Below are 16176 nucleotides of genomic sequence, written 5' to 3'. Positions count from 1 at the left end.
AATGTACCACCATTTATTTTTTAAAATGTTGAAGTGCTTCCTGACATCTCTCCTCTCCTGAACTGTCTGGACCTAATTCTCAGACTATGCTCCCGAGTTCTCGAATCCATCAACCAGTGGAAAAAGTCTGTCTTTACCTACCCTAACTCTTCATATCTTGAAGATTTCATTCAGATCATCTCTAAACGCTTTAAATTCTGGAGAAAACGGGCCTAATTTGTATAATCTCTCCTCATACCTGAACTTCAGGGTTTAAGTTATCATTCTTGCCACTCTGGTATATTCCATCCAGGGCTAATATGTCCTTTGTAAGGTATGGTGCCTAGATCTGCTGTCCTTTCTCTAGGTGGAGTCTAACTGGGGTTTTGTACAGCTGCAGCATAACATTTATGTTTTTACCTAGTCCACTAGATGTAAAGGCCAGCGTTCCATTAGCTGTCTTGATTACTTTCCTCACCTGTTTGTAACATTTTCAAGATCTGTGCACCTGAACCCCCAACTCTGGACATCCAACATATTTGACTTTATACCGTCTAGAAAGTACCTGGATCTATTGTGGTTTTTGTTTTATAAGTGAATAGCCTTATACACTGCTTACATATAGACCTTGCGCAATTATAAATGTGTTCTTTGTCATAATTGTTTTTTCCTTCAGATTTAAACATTATTCCCACAGCAGCTGGGAAGAGCCTGATTGTTTCTGGATGGTGGGGATTTGTCCGTCACCCAAACTACCTGGGTGACTTGATTATGGCCTTGGCTTGGTCTCTGCCCTGTGGTAAGTAGAAAACTGTTACATCCAAAGATTTGATTAAGTTGTACTGAGGAATCAAAGTGAGAGGTTCATCAGTCAAGTTGCTAACCTCCCCCTGAAGTTGCTCAGTCCCAGGTTGGAAATCAAACTAAAGGTTTGAGGGTAGCTAAGTAGAATGCCAGACAATTTGTAAAGCATATTGGTTTTTCAGATGCCATTTTATATCGTAGAGAGCAACTCACGTGAAACTTTAACATTAATCATTTATGGTGGTTGGTACTTTTGGAAAGGAAGTGGGAGGAAAAAACAACAGAAGATCTTTGCCCAGAAGGTTAATAAGAGACTTCTGGTCCCATGATCAATTAGGAGGGAAAGAAAAGAATATTTACAGGAAAATGGATTGTATGATCTCACCATTTTCGCAGGGTTTGGGACGCCAAGCCACCATCCTATTTTCTAACCTGTGAAAACCTTGTATAGTGTGGAGTTAGCTAGCTGCTACAGCCAGGCTTTTCAATCAGGCCCTGCAGAAAGGGAATTCTTAAGGAAAATTATGCATGATTCTGTTTCCGTGCAGACATTTCTGTCTGGATGTCTTTTTATCTGCGTCTGAGAATGTTGATAACTACCTGTTATCCAAACTGATAGTTAGGAAAGTGGAGATTTGCTGGTGGCTACCAAACTCTACTTGCCCTGTTCTACACAAGTTGACATGTTAAACTCTCAGACAAATGTCTAACACAAGCTGTTGTTTTTTGGGTGGCCGAGGTTGATGATGGTCTTACCATTTGACATGCTACTTTGACATCTTCACAGAAAATGTGAGGACATTTTGGATATTGGAATAACTTTGTAAAATTTATTAACGTAAATATATTTCATGGGATGTGGGTATAGGGATGCTAGGTCAGTATTCCTTTCCACTTTTGAGTAGTGGTGAGTTGACTTGCTCAGCTGCAGTCCATGTACTGTAGATTCTTCCATAGTGGTATTAGGGAATATCAAGTCATGCTATATTCTGACTAAGTAGCAGATCTGAATCTGGATCTGAATCGCCATAAGATGCTGCAGCATCTTATGGTCTTTTATGATGGTGGGAAGATCATTCATAAGGCAGACGAAGATAGTTGGGCCTAGGACACACCTGAGGAACTGGGACTCTTGTGGAGCAATGCCAAGTGTGTCCTTATCTTCGAGCTGCAAGGCCTGGGTTCAAGTTCCGTCTGATCCAGAGCCATGCAAAAACATCACTGAATATTTTACTTAGAAATATCTATTGAGGTTGGTTGGCTCGCCGAGCTGGTTTATTGTTCCGCAGATGTTTCATTACCATGCTGGGTAACATCATCAGTGCAGCCTCCAATGAAACGTCGGTGTGTTTTCCCGCCTGGTTTTTAAACTGTGGAATCCATTGGACTGGATTGCCTCTCTTCTGGTTTTCCTTCGTACTGGAGTGTATATGGAGTCGAGTTCTATGTGTTTATTAATGGCTTTCTTCATGGAGTGACTGGCTTCTAGGAATTCCCATGCCTGTCTCTGCTTAGTTTGTCCCAGGATTTTGGTGTGGTCCCAGTCAAGTTGGTGGCTGTCCTTATCCAGGTGGATTGAGATGAGTGAGTATTGGTCGTGTCTTTTTGTAGCCAGTTGGTGTTCACGAACAAGGTATACAGACACCAGCTGGCTACAAAAAGACACGACTAATATTCACTCATCTCCATCCACCTGGATAAAGAGAACCACCAATTTGACTGGGACAAGCTAAGCAGGGACAGGCACAGCAATTCCTAGAAGCCTGGCATTCTACGAAGAAAGCCATTAATAAACACAGGTGAGGAGGTAGGAGGGGATAGGTCAGTCCAGGGAAGATGGACAGGTCAAGGAGGTGGGATGAGGTTAGTAGGTAGGAGATGGAGGTGCGGCTTGGGGTGGGAGGAAGAACAGGTTAGGGAGGCAGAGACAGGTTGGACTGGTTTTGGGATGCAGTGGGTGGAGGGGAAGAGCTGGGCTGGTTGTGTGGTGCAGTGGGGGGAGGGGACGAACTGGGCTGGTTTTGGGATGTGGTGGGGGAAGGGGAGATTTTGAAGCTTGTGAAGTCCACATTGATACCATTGGGCTGCAGGGTTCCCAAGTGGAATATGAGTTGCTGTTCTTGCAACCTTCAGGTGGCATCATTGCGGCACTGCAGGAGGCCCATGATGGACATGTCGTCTGAGGAATGGGAGGGGGAGTTAAAATGGTTCGCGACTGGGAGGTGCAGTTGTTTGTTGCGAACCGAGCGGAGGTGTTCTGCAAAGTGGTCCCCAAGCCTCTGCTTGGTTAATGCACCGATGCTTCATTGGAGGCTACACTGATGATGTTACCCATCAGGGTAATGAAACGTCTGGATCAACAAACCTGCTTGGCGGGCGAGCCAACCAACCTTAACACCCACAACCCAAGCTACAAATCTATTCCAAAACCTTCGAGAAATATCTCTTCTGAGGAACTTCTGCAGAGACGTCCTGGATCTGAGATGACTAACCTCCAATAGCAACCTTTGTGCTAGGTTAGACTGACCAGTGCAGGGTTTACCCCCAATTTCTATTGACTTTGAACAGAAGATGCTGATGAAATGCACCTGTGGAGAGAGAAACAGTTAATATTTCAAGGGTAATATGACTTCTGTAGAGTTTTTTTTAATTTCAGATTTCTAGCCGCAGTATTTTGCTTTTATCCCATTGACTTGAGTTTTACTTGATCTCCTGATGCTGTACTGTCTTAACTGCTACCTTGATGTTAACTTCAGCTCTGGAGCTAAACTCTGTTTCCTGTGTTTGAACCATGGCTGTAATGAAGTCAAGAGCTGGGTGTCCTGAGCGGCACGGTGGCTCAGTGGTTAGCAGTGCTGCCTCACAGCACCAGGGACCCAAGTTCAATTCCACCCTTGGGTGATTGTCTGTGTGGAGTTTGCACATTCTCCCTGTGTCTGTGTGGGCTTCCTCCCACAGCCCAGAGATGTGCAGGTTAGGTTGATTGGCTATGCTAAATTGTCCATAGTGTTCAGGGATATGTAGATGAGGGGGATGGGTCTGGGTGGAACGCTCCGAGTTTCGACGTAGACTTGTTGTGCCGAAGGGCCTGCTTCCACACTGTAGGGATTCTACAATAACCCAAACTTAGTATTAGTGAGCCAGTTACTGTTTATATGTTTCAGTGACAATGGGAACTGCAGATGCTGGAGAATCCAAGATAATAAAATGTGAGGCTGGATGAACACAGCAGGCCAAGCAGCATCTCAGGACCACAAAAGCTGACGTTTCGGGCCTAGACCCTTCATCATACCTGTGATGAAGGGTCTAGGCCCGAAACATCAGCTTTTGTGCTCCTGAGATGCTGCTGGGCCTGCGGTGTTCATCCAGCCTCACATTTTATTATACTGTTTGTATGTTTTTTGATAGCACAGTTGGTGATCAGGTGTAGACTGAGAGGATGGTAATTGGCTGAGTTAGGTTTTAAAAACATCTCTCAAATAATAAGCCATCTGGCTCATGGGCTGGCTGTGCCATTCAACACGATCATCATTGATCCATATTTACCCTGCTGTCTCCCAAGCACCTTGATTTGACATCTAGTAATCTAAGGATTTCTTTCTCAAATATTTTCCATGATATGGTTTTCTGTGTACCCTTGAATCCTTGCTGTGGACACCTCGACAGGGTGGAGGTGAAATGTATCATCGTCCCTGCATTCTGTCCCTTCAGTCCTGTCAGAAGTTTTTGTTTCAATAAGATCCTTTTTGATTCCTCTAAACTAGTGAATACAGAACCAGTTAACCTAAAACCTCATGCAGTGGAGGCCAACAATGGGAGATGGCTGCCTTGTAGTAGTATTGCTAGGCAATTAATCCAGAAATCCAGGTAGTTTTCTGGGGACCCAGGTTCAAATCTTGCCACATCAGGTGGTGGAATTTGAAATCAATAAGAATCTGGAATTAAGAGATAATAGATGACAGTGAAACCATTATCAACCATTGGTAGGGCAAAAATATTCTTGGAGAGTTTTGCTAGTGCCATTTAGGAGAGTGTAAACTAGTGTTGCAGGGGGATGGGACCCAGACCAGTCAGTCAGCATCTGGAGTGTTTGAAGAGGAGAGGGCTAAATTAAATAAGTCTCTGGTAGGAAAGACAGGCAGGGCCAAGCGAGGGATCACTGCAGGACTAGCAGTCTGAAGTGTATTATTTTAGTGTAAGCAATATAACAGGTAAGATAGATGAACTTTGAACCTCGATTAGTACATGGGACCACAATATGGTAGCTATTACAGAAACTTGTTTGAAAGGAGAGAATGACTGGCAGCTCAGGGATCCAGGGTTTAGATGTTTCTGAGGAACAAATTGGGAGACAGATTTTGGAAACTTGCAGAAGTAATAGGGTTGTTGTCATGAGTGACTTCAACTTCCCTAATACTGACTGGAACCTTTGAAGTGCAAATAGTTTGGATGGATCAGATTTTGTCACGTGTGTCCAGGAAGGATTTCTGACTCAATATATAGATAGACCAACTAGAGGGGAGGTGCTATATTGGATTTGGTGTTTGGCAATGACCCAGGCCAGGTGTCAAATCTCTCGGTGGGAGAATATTTTGATGATAGTGATCACAACTCCCTGAACTTTACTGTGGTCATTGAGAGGGATAGGAGTAGATGGTATGAGAAAGTATTTAATTAGGGGAGGGAGAATTACAGTGCAATTAGGCAGGAACTGCGGAACATAAATTGGGAACAGATGCTCTCTGGGAAATGCATGACGGATGACTTCTAGGCGACTGTTGGATAGGCACATGGAGGATGGTAAAAAGTTGGGTATACAGGATAAATTGATCTTAGTAGGATAACAGGCCGAAGGGCCTGTACTGTACTGTCCTATGTTCTAAAAATTTTCTCCAATAGCTTCCCACTCACTGGTCTATAGTTATCTGGATTGTCTCTATTTCCCTTCTTGAACAGAGGAACAACATTAGCATCGCCAGTCCTCTTCTGTGACCTCTCCTGTGGCTAGCAAGGAATCAGAGAACTTGGTCAAGGCCAAAGCAATCTCCTCTACTGCCTCTCTCAGTAACCTGGGTAGATACCATCTGGCGTTGGGACTTATTCACCTTTAATGCCCTTCAAGAGGTCCAACACCACTTTCTTTCTTGATCTCAAAATACCCTAGGAAATTAGCATGCTCCACACACATCTCACTATCCTTCATATCCTTCTCCTGGGCGAATATCAATGCAAAGTGCTCATTTAGGATCCCACCCACATTATCTGCCTCTAATCACAAGTTCCTTCCTTTATCCTTTAGTTGTCCTAACTTTTACCTCGTTATCCTATTTTTGTATCTATAGAATGCCTTGGGATTCTCTTTAACCCTGCTTACCAAGGTCATTTCATGGTTCTTTCTTAGTCTGCTAATTCCCTGCTTGAGTTCTTTCCCGCTTTCTTTATATTCCTCATGGGCCCATTCTGATTTTTAGCTTCCTAAACCTTACACCGGGCGGCACGGTGGCTCAGTGGTTAGCACTGCAGCCTCACAGTGCCAGGGACCCGGGTTCGATTCCTACCTTGGGCGACTGTCTGTGTGGAGTTTGCACATTCTCCCTGTGTCTGCATGGGTTTTCTCCGGGTGCTCCGGTTTCCTCCCACAGTTCAAAGATGTGCAGGTTAGGTGGATTGGCCATGCTAAATTGCCCGTAGTGTTCAGGAGTGATTGGGTTATGGGGGATGGGTCTGGGTGGGATGCTTCAAGAGGCAGTGTGGATTGTTGGGCCGAAGGGCCTGTTTCCACGCTGTAGGTAATTTAATCTAATCTAATATACTTCTTTCTGCCTTTTGACTAAATTCACAACCTCCCCTGTTATCGAAGGGTCCCTTTCCTTGCCATCTTTGCCCTTCCTCCTTGCTGGAACATGCTGGTCTTGAACTATGTCCGAGCAGGTCTTTGAACAGTTTCCATGTGTCAAATACGGCCTGGTCTGATAACAGCTCCTCCAAGTTAACACTCTGTAGCTGTTGCTTAATGCTGACATAATTTGTCCTCTCCCAATTTAATACCTTTCTGCAAGGTCCTGACTTGAGAATTCCTCCCTATCTAAGCCTTTTGTTCTAAGGCAGTCCCAGTCAATATTGGGGAAGTTAAAGTCATTCACTATGATAACTTTTTATTGCACCTTTCTGTATTCTGCCTTCATATTTGTTCCTCAATGTCTCGATGGCTGCTGGGGCCCTGAAATATAATTCTAAAAGAGTGATTGCGCCCATCTTATTTTTCAGATTTTTCGATATTGTCTTAGTTGGTGAACCCTTCAAGTCGTCTCTGAGCACAGATGTAACGTTTCTCCCTGACTAGTAATGCAGCTCCTCCACCTCTTATCTTCCTCTATCTCATCTAGAACAACAAAACCCTGAGTCATTGAGCAGACCATCCTGTCCGCCTCTCAACCAAGTCTTTGTAATGGCCCAACATCACAGTCCCATGTACTGATCCAGGCCCTGTCCTTATCTGCCTTATCTATAATACTCCTTAAACACACATCAGCCCGTTAGTACCATCGTGTTCATTTATCTGTCTCTGCTTGTCTTTTCTTTTTGATTTACTGGTCTTATTGTCTACCTTCCCTTCAATCCCTCCACTTGCTGACTTGCTGCTCTGGTTCCCAGTCCCCTGCCACTCTAGTTTAAACCCTCCTGAGTGGATCTAATGAATCTCCCTGCCAGAATATTGATTCCCCTCCAGTTTTGGTGCATTCTCTCATGTTTGTGCAGGTCCCCCATGCCCTAGAAGAGGTCCCAATGATCCAAGAACCTGAAACCCTGTCCCCTGCAGCATCTCATTAGCCATGTATTGATCTGTCCTGGCTTTCTGTTCCTTGCCTCACTCGCAATGTGGCACTGGTGGTAACCCAGAGACTACTACTATTGAGGTCCTGCTCTTCAGCTTCTTTCCTAACTCCCCTGTACTCACCCCACAGGAGCTCATTCTTCTTTCTATCTATGTTGTTGGTACCAAATTGTGTCACGACCTCTGGCTGCCCACTATACCCTTTTTAGAATTTTATGTAATGGCTCAGAGACATCATTCACTCTGGCACCAGGGAGACAACATGTCATCCTAGAGTCTCGGATGTGGCCACAGAAACGCCTGTCTGTGCCCCTAAGTAGCAAATCTCCTCCCACTGTTACTAACTTGGATCTTGACCAACCCTGCTCTACAGCAAGCAACAACTACAACTGACTCAGTATACTCCCCTGAGCAGCTACACCCCTCTCAGTATCCAAAACAGTTGTTAGAGTGATAAATAGCCACAGGAGACTCCTGGTCCACCTGTCTGCCTCTCCTGGCAGTCACTCATCTACCTGACTAAACGTTTGGTGTGACGACCATCCTGTAACTAGTGTCCGTCACACTCTTGGCCCCCGTAAGGTCCTCTGTGTGTCCAACTGCTGCTCCGCCTGAACAACGTGGTTGATGAGATACAGCCAGTCACATATCCTGCAGACATCATCATCATCATCATCAGGGACAGTAGACTGCCCCCCCTGATCTCCCACATCTGGCAGGAGGAGTACATCACTGTCCTAAATGCCATCTCTGCCCCTTATATTAAGAACAATGAAAGAATTTTACCTTGCGTTCACCTTGCTTGCCTTACTCACTGAAGCCCAGTATTCACCTAAGCGTGCACTTCACTGTTCCTTGTCATGGAGTTCTTCCTCTCCGCTGAATGGTCGCAGTGACTGCACCAACTTCTCCAAGAATGCTCAGCCTCTCGGCATCCTCTATTAGATGCTTTTCCTGCTGCTTATCACCGAGATGGTTCTTCCCAGGTTGGAAGAGTCTGTTAGTAGGGGGCATAGGTTTAAGGTACGAGGGCAAGGTTTAAAGGTGATGTACGAGGCAATTTTTTATTTTACACAGAGGGTGGTGGGTGCTTGGAACTCGCTGCCAGGGTAAGTAGTGGAAGCAGAAATTATAGTGACTTCTAAAGGACATCTTGACAAATACATGAATAGGATGGAAATAGAGGGATACAGTCCCCAAAAGGGTAGGGAGTTTCGGTTGTGACGGGCTACATGTTGGCACAGGCTTGGAGGGCCGAAGGGCCTATTCTTGTGCTGTAATTTTCTTTGTTCTTGAGCTCAAGTTGGGAATTAGGAGGGGAAAAAATTGGCCAGCACAGCTGAGGAGAATCCCAAGGCATTTCATACATAAATTAGCAGCAAGAAGGTAGCTAGGGAAAGATTAGGCCCACTCAAGGATAAAGGAGGGAGATTGTGTGGAGTCAGGGGAAATGGGTGAGATCCTTAAGACTACTTTACATTGATATTCAGCAAAGAGAGCGACTTGAGGTTAGGGAAAGGTGTGTAAATACTCTCAGGCAGATCAACATTATGAAGATGGAAGCATTGGGTGTTTCGAAATACATTAAGGTAGACAAACCCCCCAGGGCCAGATAGGATCTATCCCAGGATACTGTGGGAGGCAAAGGAAGAAATTACTGGGGCCTTAACAGATATCTTTCCATCCTGTTTTGCCTCAGATGAGGTTCCAGAAAACTGGAAAATGGCTACTATTGTTCATTTAAGAAGAGAAACAAGCACTCTAGGTAATTGCAGCTGGTGAGCTGTTGGAGAAGACACAGAGACAAATTATTCACATTTAAAAGCAAATGGACGTGTTAGTGATAGGCAGCGTGGGTTTGTGCAGGGAAGATCATGTCTCACTAACTTGATTACTTTGAAGAGGTGACAATGATTTGAGGCAAGCACCATGGATGTTATCTGCATAGACTTGAGTAAGGAATTTGGTAAGGTACCTCATGGCAGGCTGGTGTAGAAGGTGGAGTCTCATGGGATCCAGGCTAAGCTAGTTAGATGGATACAAAACTGGCTTGGTCTTAGGAGACAGAGTAGTAGTGGATGTTTTTCCAAGGGCAATAAGTAGCTAGTAGTGTTCGGCAGGGATCAGTGCTGAGAGCTTTGTCATATAAATGATCTGGAGGAAAATATGTGGTCTCATTTAAGTTTACGGTTGACACCAAAACTGGCGGAGTTGCAGTTAGTGAGGAGATTTGTTAAAGGATACAGCGAGATATAGATTGTAAATTTAGGTAGAGAAATGGCAGATGTAGTTTAATCTGGACAAATGTGAGGTGATGCATTTTAGATCAAATTCAGGTGCAAATTATGCAATAAGTGGCAGAACCCTTAGCAGCATTGACATGTAGACAGATGTAGGCAATACAGGTCCACAGATGCCTGTAAGTGGCAACACCAGTAGCTAAAGTGGTCAAGAACACATACAGGACACTTCCCTTCATTAGCCAGCGCATCAAGTATAAAAGTTGGCAAGTTATGTTGCAGCAGCACAAAACTTTAGTTAAGTTACAATTGGATTATTGCCTGCAGTTCTGGTTTGCCACACTCTCAAAGATGTAGATGCTTTGAAGAGGATTCAGCAAAGGTTTACCCGGATGTTGCCTGGTCTGGAGGATTTTAGTTATGAGGACCTGAATTATCAGCTTTCCGGCTGCTGTACTGCCTGGCCTGCTGTGTTCCTCCAGCTCCACGCTGTGTGGTATCTTTATTTATGCCCATTACTGTGCTGTTTTATATTGTGTTGTTATTTGAATTTACTGAAGAATGGTAACTGTGATGCTGGGGACCCTCTGAGAAGGTGGAAATGAATTGTCTAATTAACACTGCAACAATCCTCAGCCAAATGCTTCAGCTTTGTCTTTTGAATTGATGTGCTTGGTTGCATCATTCGAGGATGGGGGTTTTTATGGAGTCTGCTCGTCCAGTGAATTATTTCACTGCCCATCCCCATTCATGACTGGATATAGCAGGATTGTAGAGCCTAGATCTTAGATTTGCAGTTTTTATTCAGTCATACAGGTAATTTTCACTTTTTCCAACTGAATTCACTGCATAAAATAAAAACCCTTGCCAAGAATTCCAAATGTGCACGTTTTAATGACTGACAATTAAATCATCATGCACTCCTATTACTAGTTATTTATCAACTGGATGTTGTGTGCGGACTTAAATTCTGCTTGCTTTTGTCTCAAGTGAATAGAAGAGTGGAAATGGGATTGCTGAGCATGAAGTCCTGGATTCATTATTTAAAAAGTTGAGCCATTGAGTATTACATTCCAGAGAGAAGTCATTAGAGTCTAAATGTTAATCTGTTTCTCAGATGCTGCCAATCCAGCTGTGCATCCCGAGCACTTGTTCTTATTTTGCTTCATTATAAAGACTTGGCAAGGTGTTACTAAGTGTGAAGTACTGCGATGGAGAGAGGGAGTGAAGCAGGTTTTAGTGCATGTAGAAAGGAGACCTGATGGGGAGCAGAAGTTGAGCAGAGTATATGAAATGCCTGGTGTCGAAGGTTAGCAGGATTCAGAGACTGAAACGGGTTGAGAATTGTGTTTTTTTTCTCCCCAATCATCTGATCTATGTTGTTACACCAAGGAGCAAGTACATTCTTACAGAAATAAGACTTCAATTTGAGAAGCCATGATGTGGACGTGCCAGAGTTGGACTGGAGTGGACTAAGTGTGTGAATGTCAGGTGAAGGGTTGTGTGACTTTTGACCTGATCGATCATAGGTCGTCTCTTCACTTGCTATTCAGCTGTTGACATTTCACTCTCGCCATTTCGCACTTTTGATCACCTACAAAGACTTGTTATTCAGCTTGTCAACAATGCGCACTCATTTGTAGTATCTTGTGATACTTTTAATTACCTACAATGATCTTGCAATGTTCTCTCCACTTATAAATTCTGTGCTTGTGCGCTTCCCTCCATTTCATCTGATGAAGGAGCAGTGCTTCAAAAGCTTGTGATTTCAGATAAACCTGTTGGACTATAGTCTGACGACTTGTGATTTCTCGAGCTGTAATAGATCTTTTGATTTTTAAGAAAAAAGTTTACATTTTCTCACTCTCTTTCACAGGGTTCAATCACATCATTCCGTATTTCTATGTAATTTATTTCACTTGTCTGCTTATTCACCGTGAAGCCAGGGATGAACGTCAGTGCAGGAAGAAGTATGGTGTGGCTTGGAATAAGTATTGCCAGCAGGTCCGCTACCGAATCTTCCCATATATCTACTGAGCATGTCTGTTTTACCTATTAGATTACGTGCCTCTGCACATTATTGTCACTTGTGTTTTGAAGAAAATGCAACATGAATGTTAATATATTCATCCAATTTTAATCATGAGGCTGGTTGGTTTTAAAAGTAATTATACATTTTTCCGTTATAACCTTGTCCCTGCCCCTTTTTATAAGAGAAAAACTCTTCATAGTTAGTCACCTATTTACAGCAGAACAAAGTATGTAATCTTCCAATGGACAGAATGCCCTGGCAGACTGTTAAAATTTGAAATATATTCCTTTATAGCTCATTTTTCTTTTCCTTAATTTGAAGGAAGGGACAGATAGCTTGAGGGACAAATAATTTGTGTTGGTGTTACTATTTAACTTTGGAAAAGACTGTGAACTATAAACATGGTTAATTATTTAAAGATTTGGTATGTCACTCACCACATTTACTTCTCTCAGGTATTCATGAAATAAGAGCTGATTGCATTGAGACGTGCTTTAAGATGGTCATAAAATCATCATTCCTCATGGCACATTGCACTATCTCTTGTTTAAACACTTCAGCTGTTTTAAAGAAAATTTAAATTTTTGCTTTTTCATTTTTTGATTCTTCCTGTATTTTAATAAGGGGCAGGTCCTGCACGATGCATGTTATAATTTTGAACCTTTATTTACATTGTCATGATTGACCTAATGTGCAAAACATTTCAAAATTTTCCTTCACCCACTTTTCAAAAAAAAACTCTGTAAAGGTAACTACTGGAATTAATGGCCATTTTCCAAATCTTTATCACTGATTATGAATACTTTGGCCAGTTGCTTTGGGTTGTAATTTCAGTTTGAACTTTTGTATTCATTCACCTTTTTAGAAAATCTGGAGAGGGAACTGAAGAACTGTTACCTAACTGTTACCATAAATGTGAATATTCTGATCACTACTTCAGTTATTCCTTTCTTCCCTTTCCTTCATTCTCTATATCTGCCCATTCGTCTATCCTGAATTATGATATTCAGGTTGTTTGATTGTGTATAGTCCAAGTTCAGCCCAAAGGGATTACCAGATCTTTGTGATGCTGCATCATGGGTTCTGTTTCCCTTCATATCTGTTTTCTGCAGTAGTATTTAAAGGAGATCATCATCTGGAAGTATAGAACAATTATGAGCCTACCTGCAGTACCTGAAACCTTTAAAACTCTGTCGGGTACTTTTTCCTGATATGGTGACCTGTGTAGTTCTTGTACTGTAAGACACCTTTAGAACAGGGATCCAAATATATTTAGCCAACTTTAGGTTTCTTTGAATGCTTTGCTGTTTTCTGTAATTCTGGTTTGTCACTTTGCTATTTTGTATGAGTGAAGAATATACACTGGAAGGCTCATGCTTTATCCTTAACACTCTTGATGAAGTATTTTAAAAAGAAGTCATTTTGTTCAGGGATATTGAAAATTTTACTTAATACAGCGCTATTAATGAGATTTGGTAACTAGAACGTTCATTTTTCCAGTGCTGGTAGCTCGAAGATGGGTTAAATCTTCAACCTCATCAAAAACACTTAGTGCAGGCAAGTAAGTGGCAAAATATTGTAGAAGCTGGAAATCAGAAACAAATACCATGAAAGCAGGAGAAATGTAACAGGCCTGGCAGTATTTGTGGACAGAAAAACACGAGTTGATGTTTTGAGTCCAATATGTCACTGTGTTAATTCTTTTCATAGAAACTGCCAGACATTCTGGGTTTCTTCAGCATTCCTTGTCGAGCAGGAAAGTGTTTATTTGCCAAGGACAAGTAGGTGTAGCCACAACATTTTTGATCCTGCTGTTTTGGGAAATTGAGGTACACCCCATTTTCTACTAATCCATGGCATAACATGGACCATTCATTCTGAGCTGCGGCTTAGTTTTCTTGAATCCTGTTTTTATCTTCAATTTAGCTTCCTTTAAGACATTAAGGAACTTATTTTTAAAGCTGGAAGATGGCGTCTGATTGAAAAGTCTATTTTAATATTAGCTTGCTGCCTTCGTTGGAATGTGAGGGGTTGAGTTTATTGTTGATAAATGAAACCTCTCAACTGTGTATTTTTCAGGAGGAGCTCCCCCATAGCTTAATTTTATATGACTACAGAATGGATCTGTATTGAGAGGGGCTTTGTTTTGTTTTAACTTCTGGCTTTGCAACGTATCACACTGTTTACATTTGATTATTCACTCATCATAAAGCTGTCGTCCACCAATTAGAAAATGAAGGGTGGGCTCCAGATTCCGTGAAGCCACAACTTCTCTGGAGTGCAGGCAGTTTTTTTTGTAGAATTTGTGTTAGTTATCCAGTTTGTGAGTTTTACCAGTAAAATAAAACCAATAGAATGAATTCTACCTTGCATTTGCTTGCTGTCCATTGACTCTAAATAAGGACAGGTTACAGATTTCTGCTGGTGCAATCTTAAAATGATGCAGAAATTGGTGGGACGTCCAAAGAGATCTTCCTGCACTTGGTAGTGGCAAATAGTCACATCAGCAGGCAGCCTGTATCGGAACCAATTTTCACAGAGTTGACTGTTTTATTAAATGTCCTACTGATTGTATTTCTAACCATCAGTATTAATAAATGACATGGTGCACAACCTGAGTTTAAAAACTGCCATTGACTTAAATGGGGGGAGAGATAAGGCCACATAGTTACCATAGCCTGCATGAGTACAAAACCTAGTCAGACTAGCACAGACTCTCCCTATGTATAAGATGTACACGTTCTGAATTTATTTTTGATTTTATTTTGTGCTCAACTCTGTATCCTTAAAATCAGATTTCCTGTGACTAAAAGAAATTTTTGATGTATTCTTGATTATAAATGTAACTTTACTGATTAAATATTTTTATATATGAAAAGAATTACAGTATTTCAGATAGATTTAACTGACTTCAATGTAATCAATTTAGTGTGACATTCATTGTCTAGCACTGCCAAGGAGGCAGCACTGTAGCTCAGTGGTTAGCACTTCTGCCTCACATTGCCAGGGACTAGGTTCAGTTCCACCCTTTGGCAACTGTGTGGAGTTTGCACATTTCTCTCGTATCGGCATGGGTGTTCTAGCTTCCTCCTAATGACCAAAGATGTGCAGGTTAGCTAGACTGGCTAGGCCAAACTGTCCATAGTTTCTAGGATTGGTGTATTTGCATGGGAAATGTAGGGTTACATGGGTCTAGGTGGGATGCATGTTGGAGGGTTGGTATGGACCTGATGGGCCCAACAGTCTTCCCTTGCTCTGTAGGGATTGTGAGGTTTTTTTTAAAAATCCCTTCTGTGGCATTCAGTGCTACATGCTTGTAGAAATCTGTGGCTCATGAATCCATGTAAAATGAAACTAATTGTATTATGGGATAGTAATCAAAGTAGCCCCTGCTGTCCCTTCAGAGCTTACCCTTATACAAAAATAACCCTGGATTCTGGAACATTGTTTGAAACTGATTTGATTTGAGGCACGATGCTAAGCTTAGAAGCTTCCTGTGCAACCTTTAAACATCAATCTATTGTCTGGAGCAATTCACTGCACTTAATCCTAGACCTTGACCACAGCAGCTGAGTCAGTAAAATATCAGCACCAAATCAGAAGACTTGTGACCATCAAAGCTCCGGAAACAATGTCGAATAAGTAGAAATGGGGTTGATTTAAATTCTGACAGTTCTTCGGTCCCATGCATTGCTTTGAGAATATGGGTGAACTTGCTATTTTTTTTCTCTATCTAGGACTATTTCACCAATGTGAGAAGAATTGTTTTTTGTAGTTATGAATAGTTCCAGCTTGTGATGTGAACTCAAGCTAAAATTCTTTTTTACTTCAGCACTGCAATTTCAGTGAGCCTAGGAGTTCTGAGGCAATATTGTATATAGATTTGTCTTGATAGGAACGATTGTTGAACATGGGTAGAAGGTATTTTTTTGTGACTGCTTGTGTAACAGTACCCAAGATTTTCTTGCTTGCAAAAACATGCACTGTACAAATAAATTTTTATATTTTTTGATTGAAATAAAGATTTCCACTCAGGCTTGTGCTGCCTTCACTTTGTTTCTTGATTGAAAATATATATATATACACACACGCACCCATAATACATGTGTAATTAGTACCTATTGCAACCTTTTACTACTAATGAAATGAGACCCTTTGCCTGAAGAAGGGCTATAAATAGCAAAATAATTGACAGAATAGCCAGTTTGAGGGTTAAATAAAACTGGCTCCCAAAAGAAATTCACTTCATAATTTTCAATTTTTAAAAAATCTAATTAAGTAGTGAT

The 16176-nt window shown here is 42.0% G+C and overlaps 1 protein-coding gene across 3 annotated transcripts in view; it reads left to right on the top strand.

Moving 5' to 3' along the window:
• Nucleotides 1–15926, top strand: part of lbr (lamin B receptor) — a 69701-nt gene extending 53775 nt beyond the window's left edge. For all 3 annotated transcript variants that reach the window (XM_048531350.2, XM_048531349.2, XM_048531348.2), the window contains 2 exons: nucleotides 656–778; nucleotides 11735–15926. In XM_048531350.2, coding sequence (XP_048387307.2) covers nucleotides 656–778; nucleotides 11735–11895 — 284 coding nt within the window. In that variant the 3' untranslated portion in view covers nucleotides 11896–15926. The remainder of the gene's footprint in view (nucleotides 1–655; nucleotides 779–11734) is intronic.
• The last annotated feature ends 250 nt before the right edge of the window (nucleotides 15927–16176 follow it).

This window comes from Stegostoma tigrinum, chromosome 4 (assembly GCF_030684315.1).
Source record: "Stegostoma tigrinum isolate sSteTig4 chromosome 4, sSteTig4.hap1, whole genome shotgun sequence".
Classification (NCBI taxonomy): domain Eukaryota; kingdom Metazoa; phylum Chordata; class Chondrichthyes; order Orectolobiformes; family Stegostomatidae; genus Stegostoma; species Stegostoma tigrinum.
This window is presented reverse-complemented; position numbering and strand designations above follow the sequence as displayed.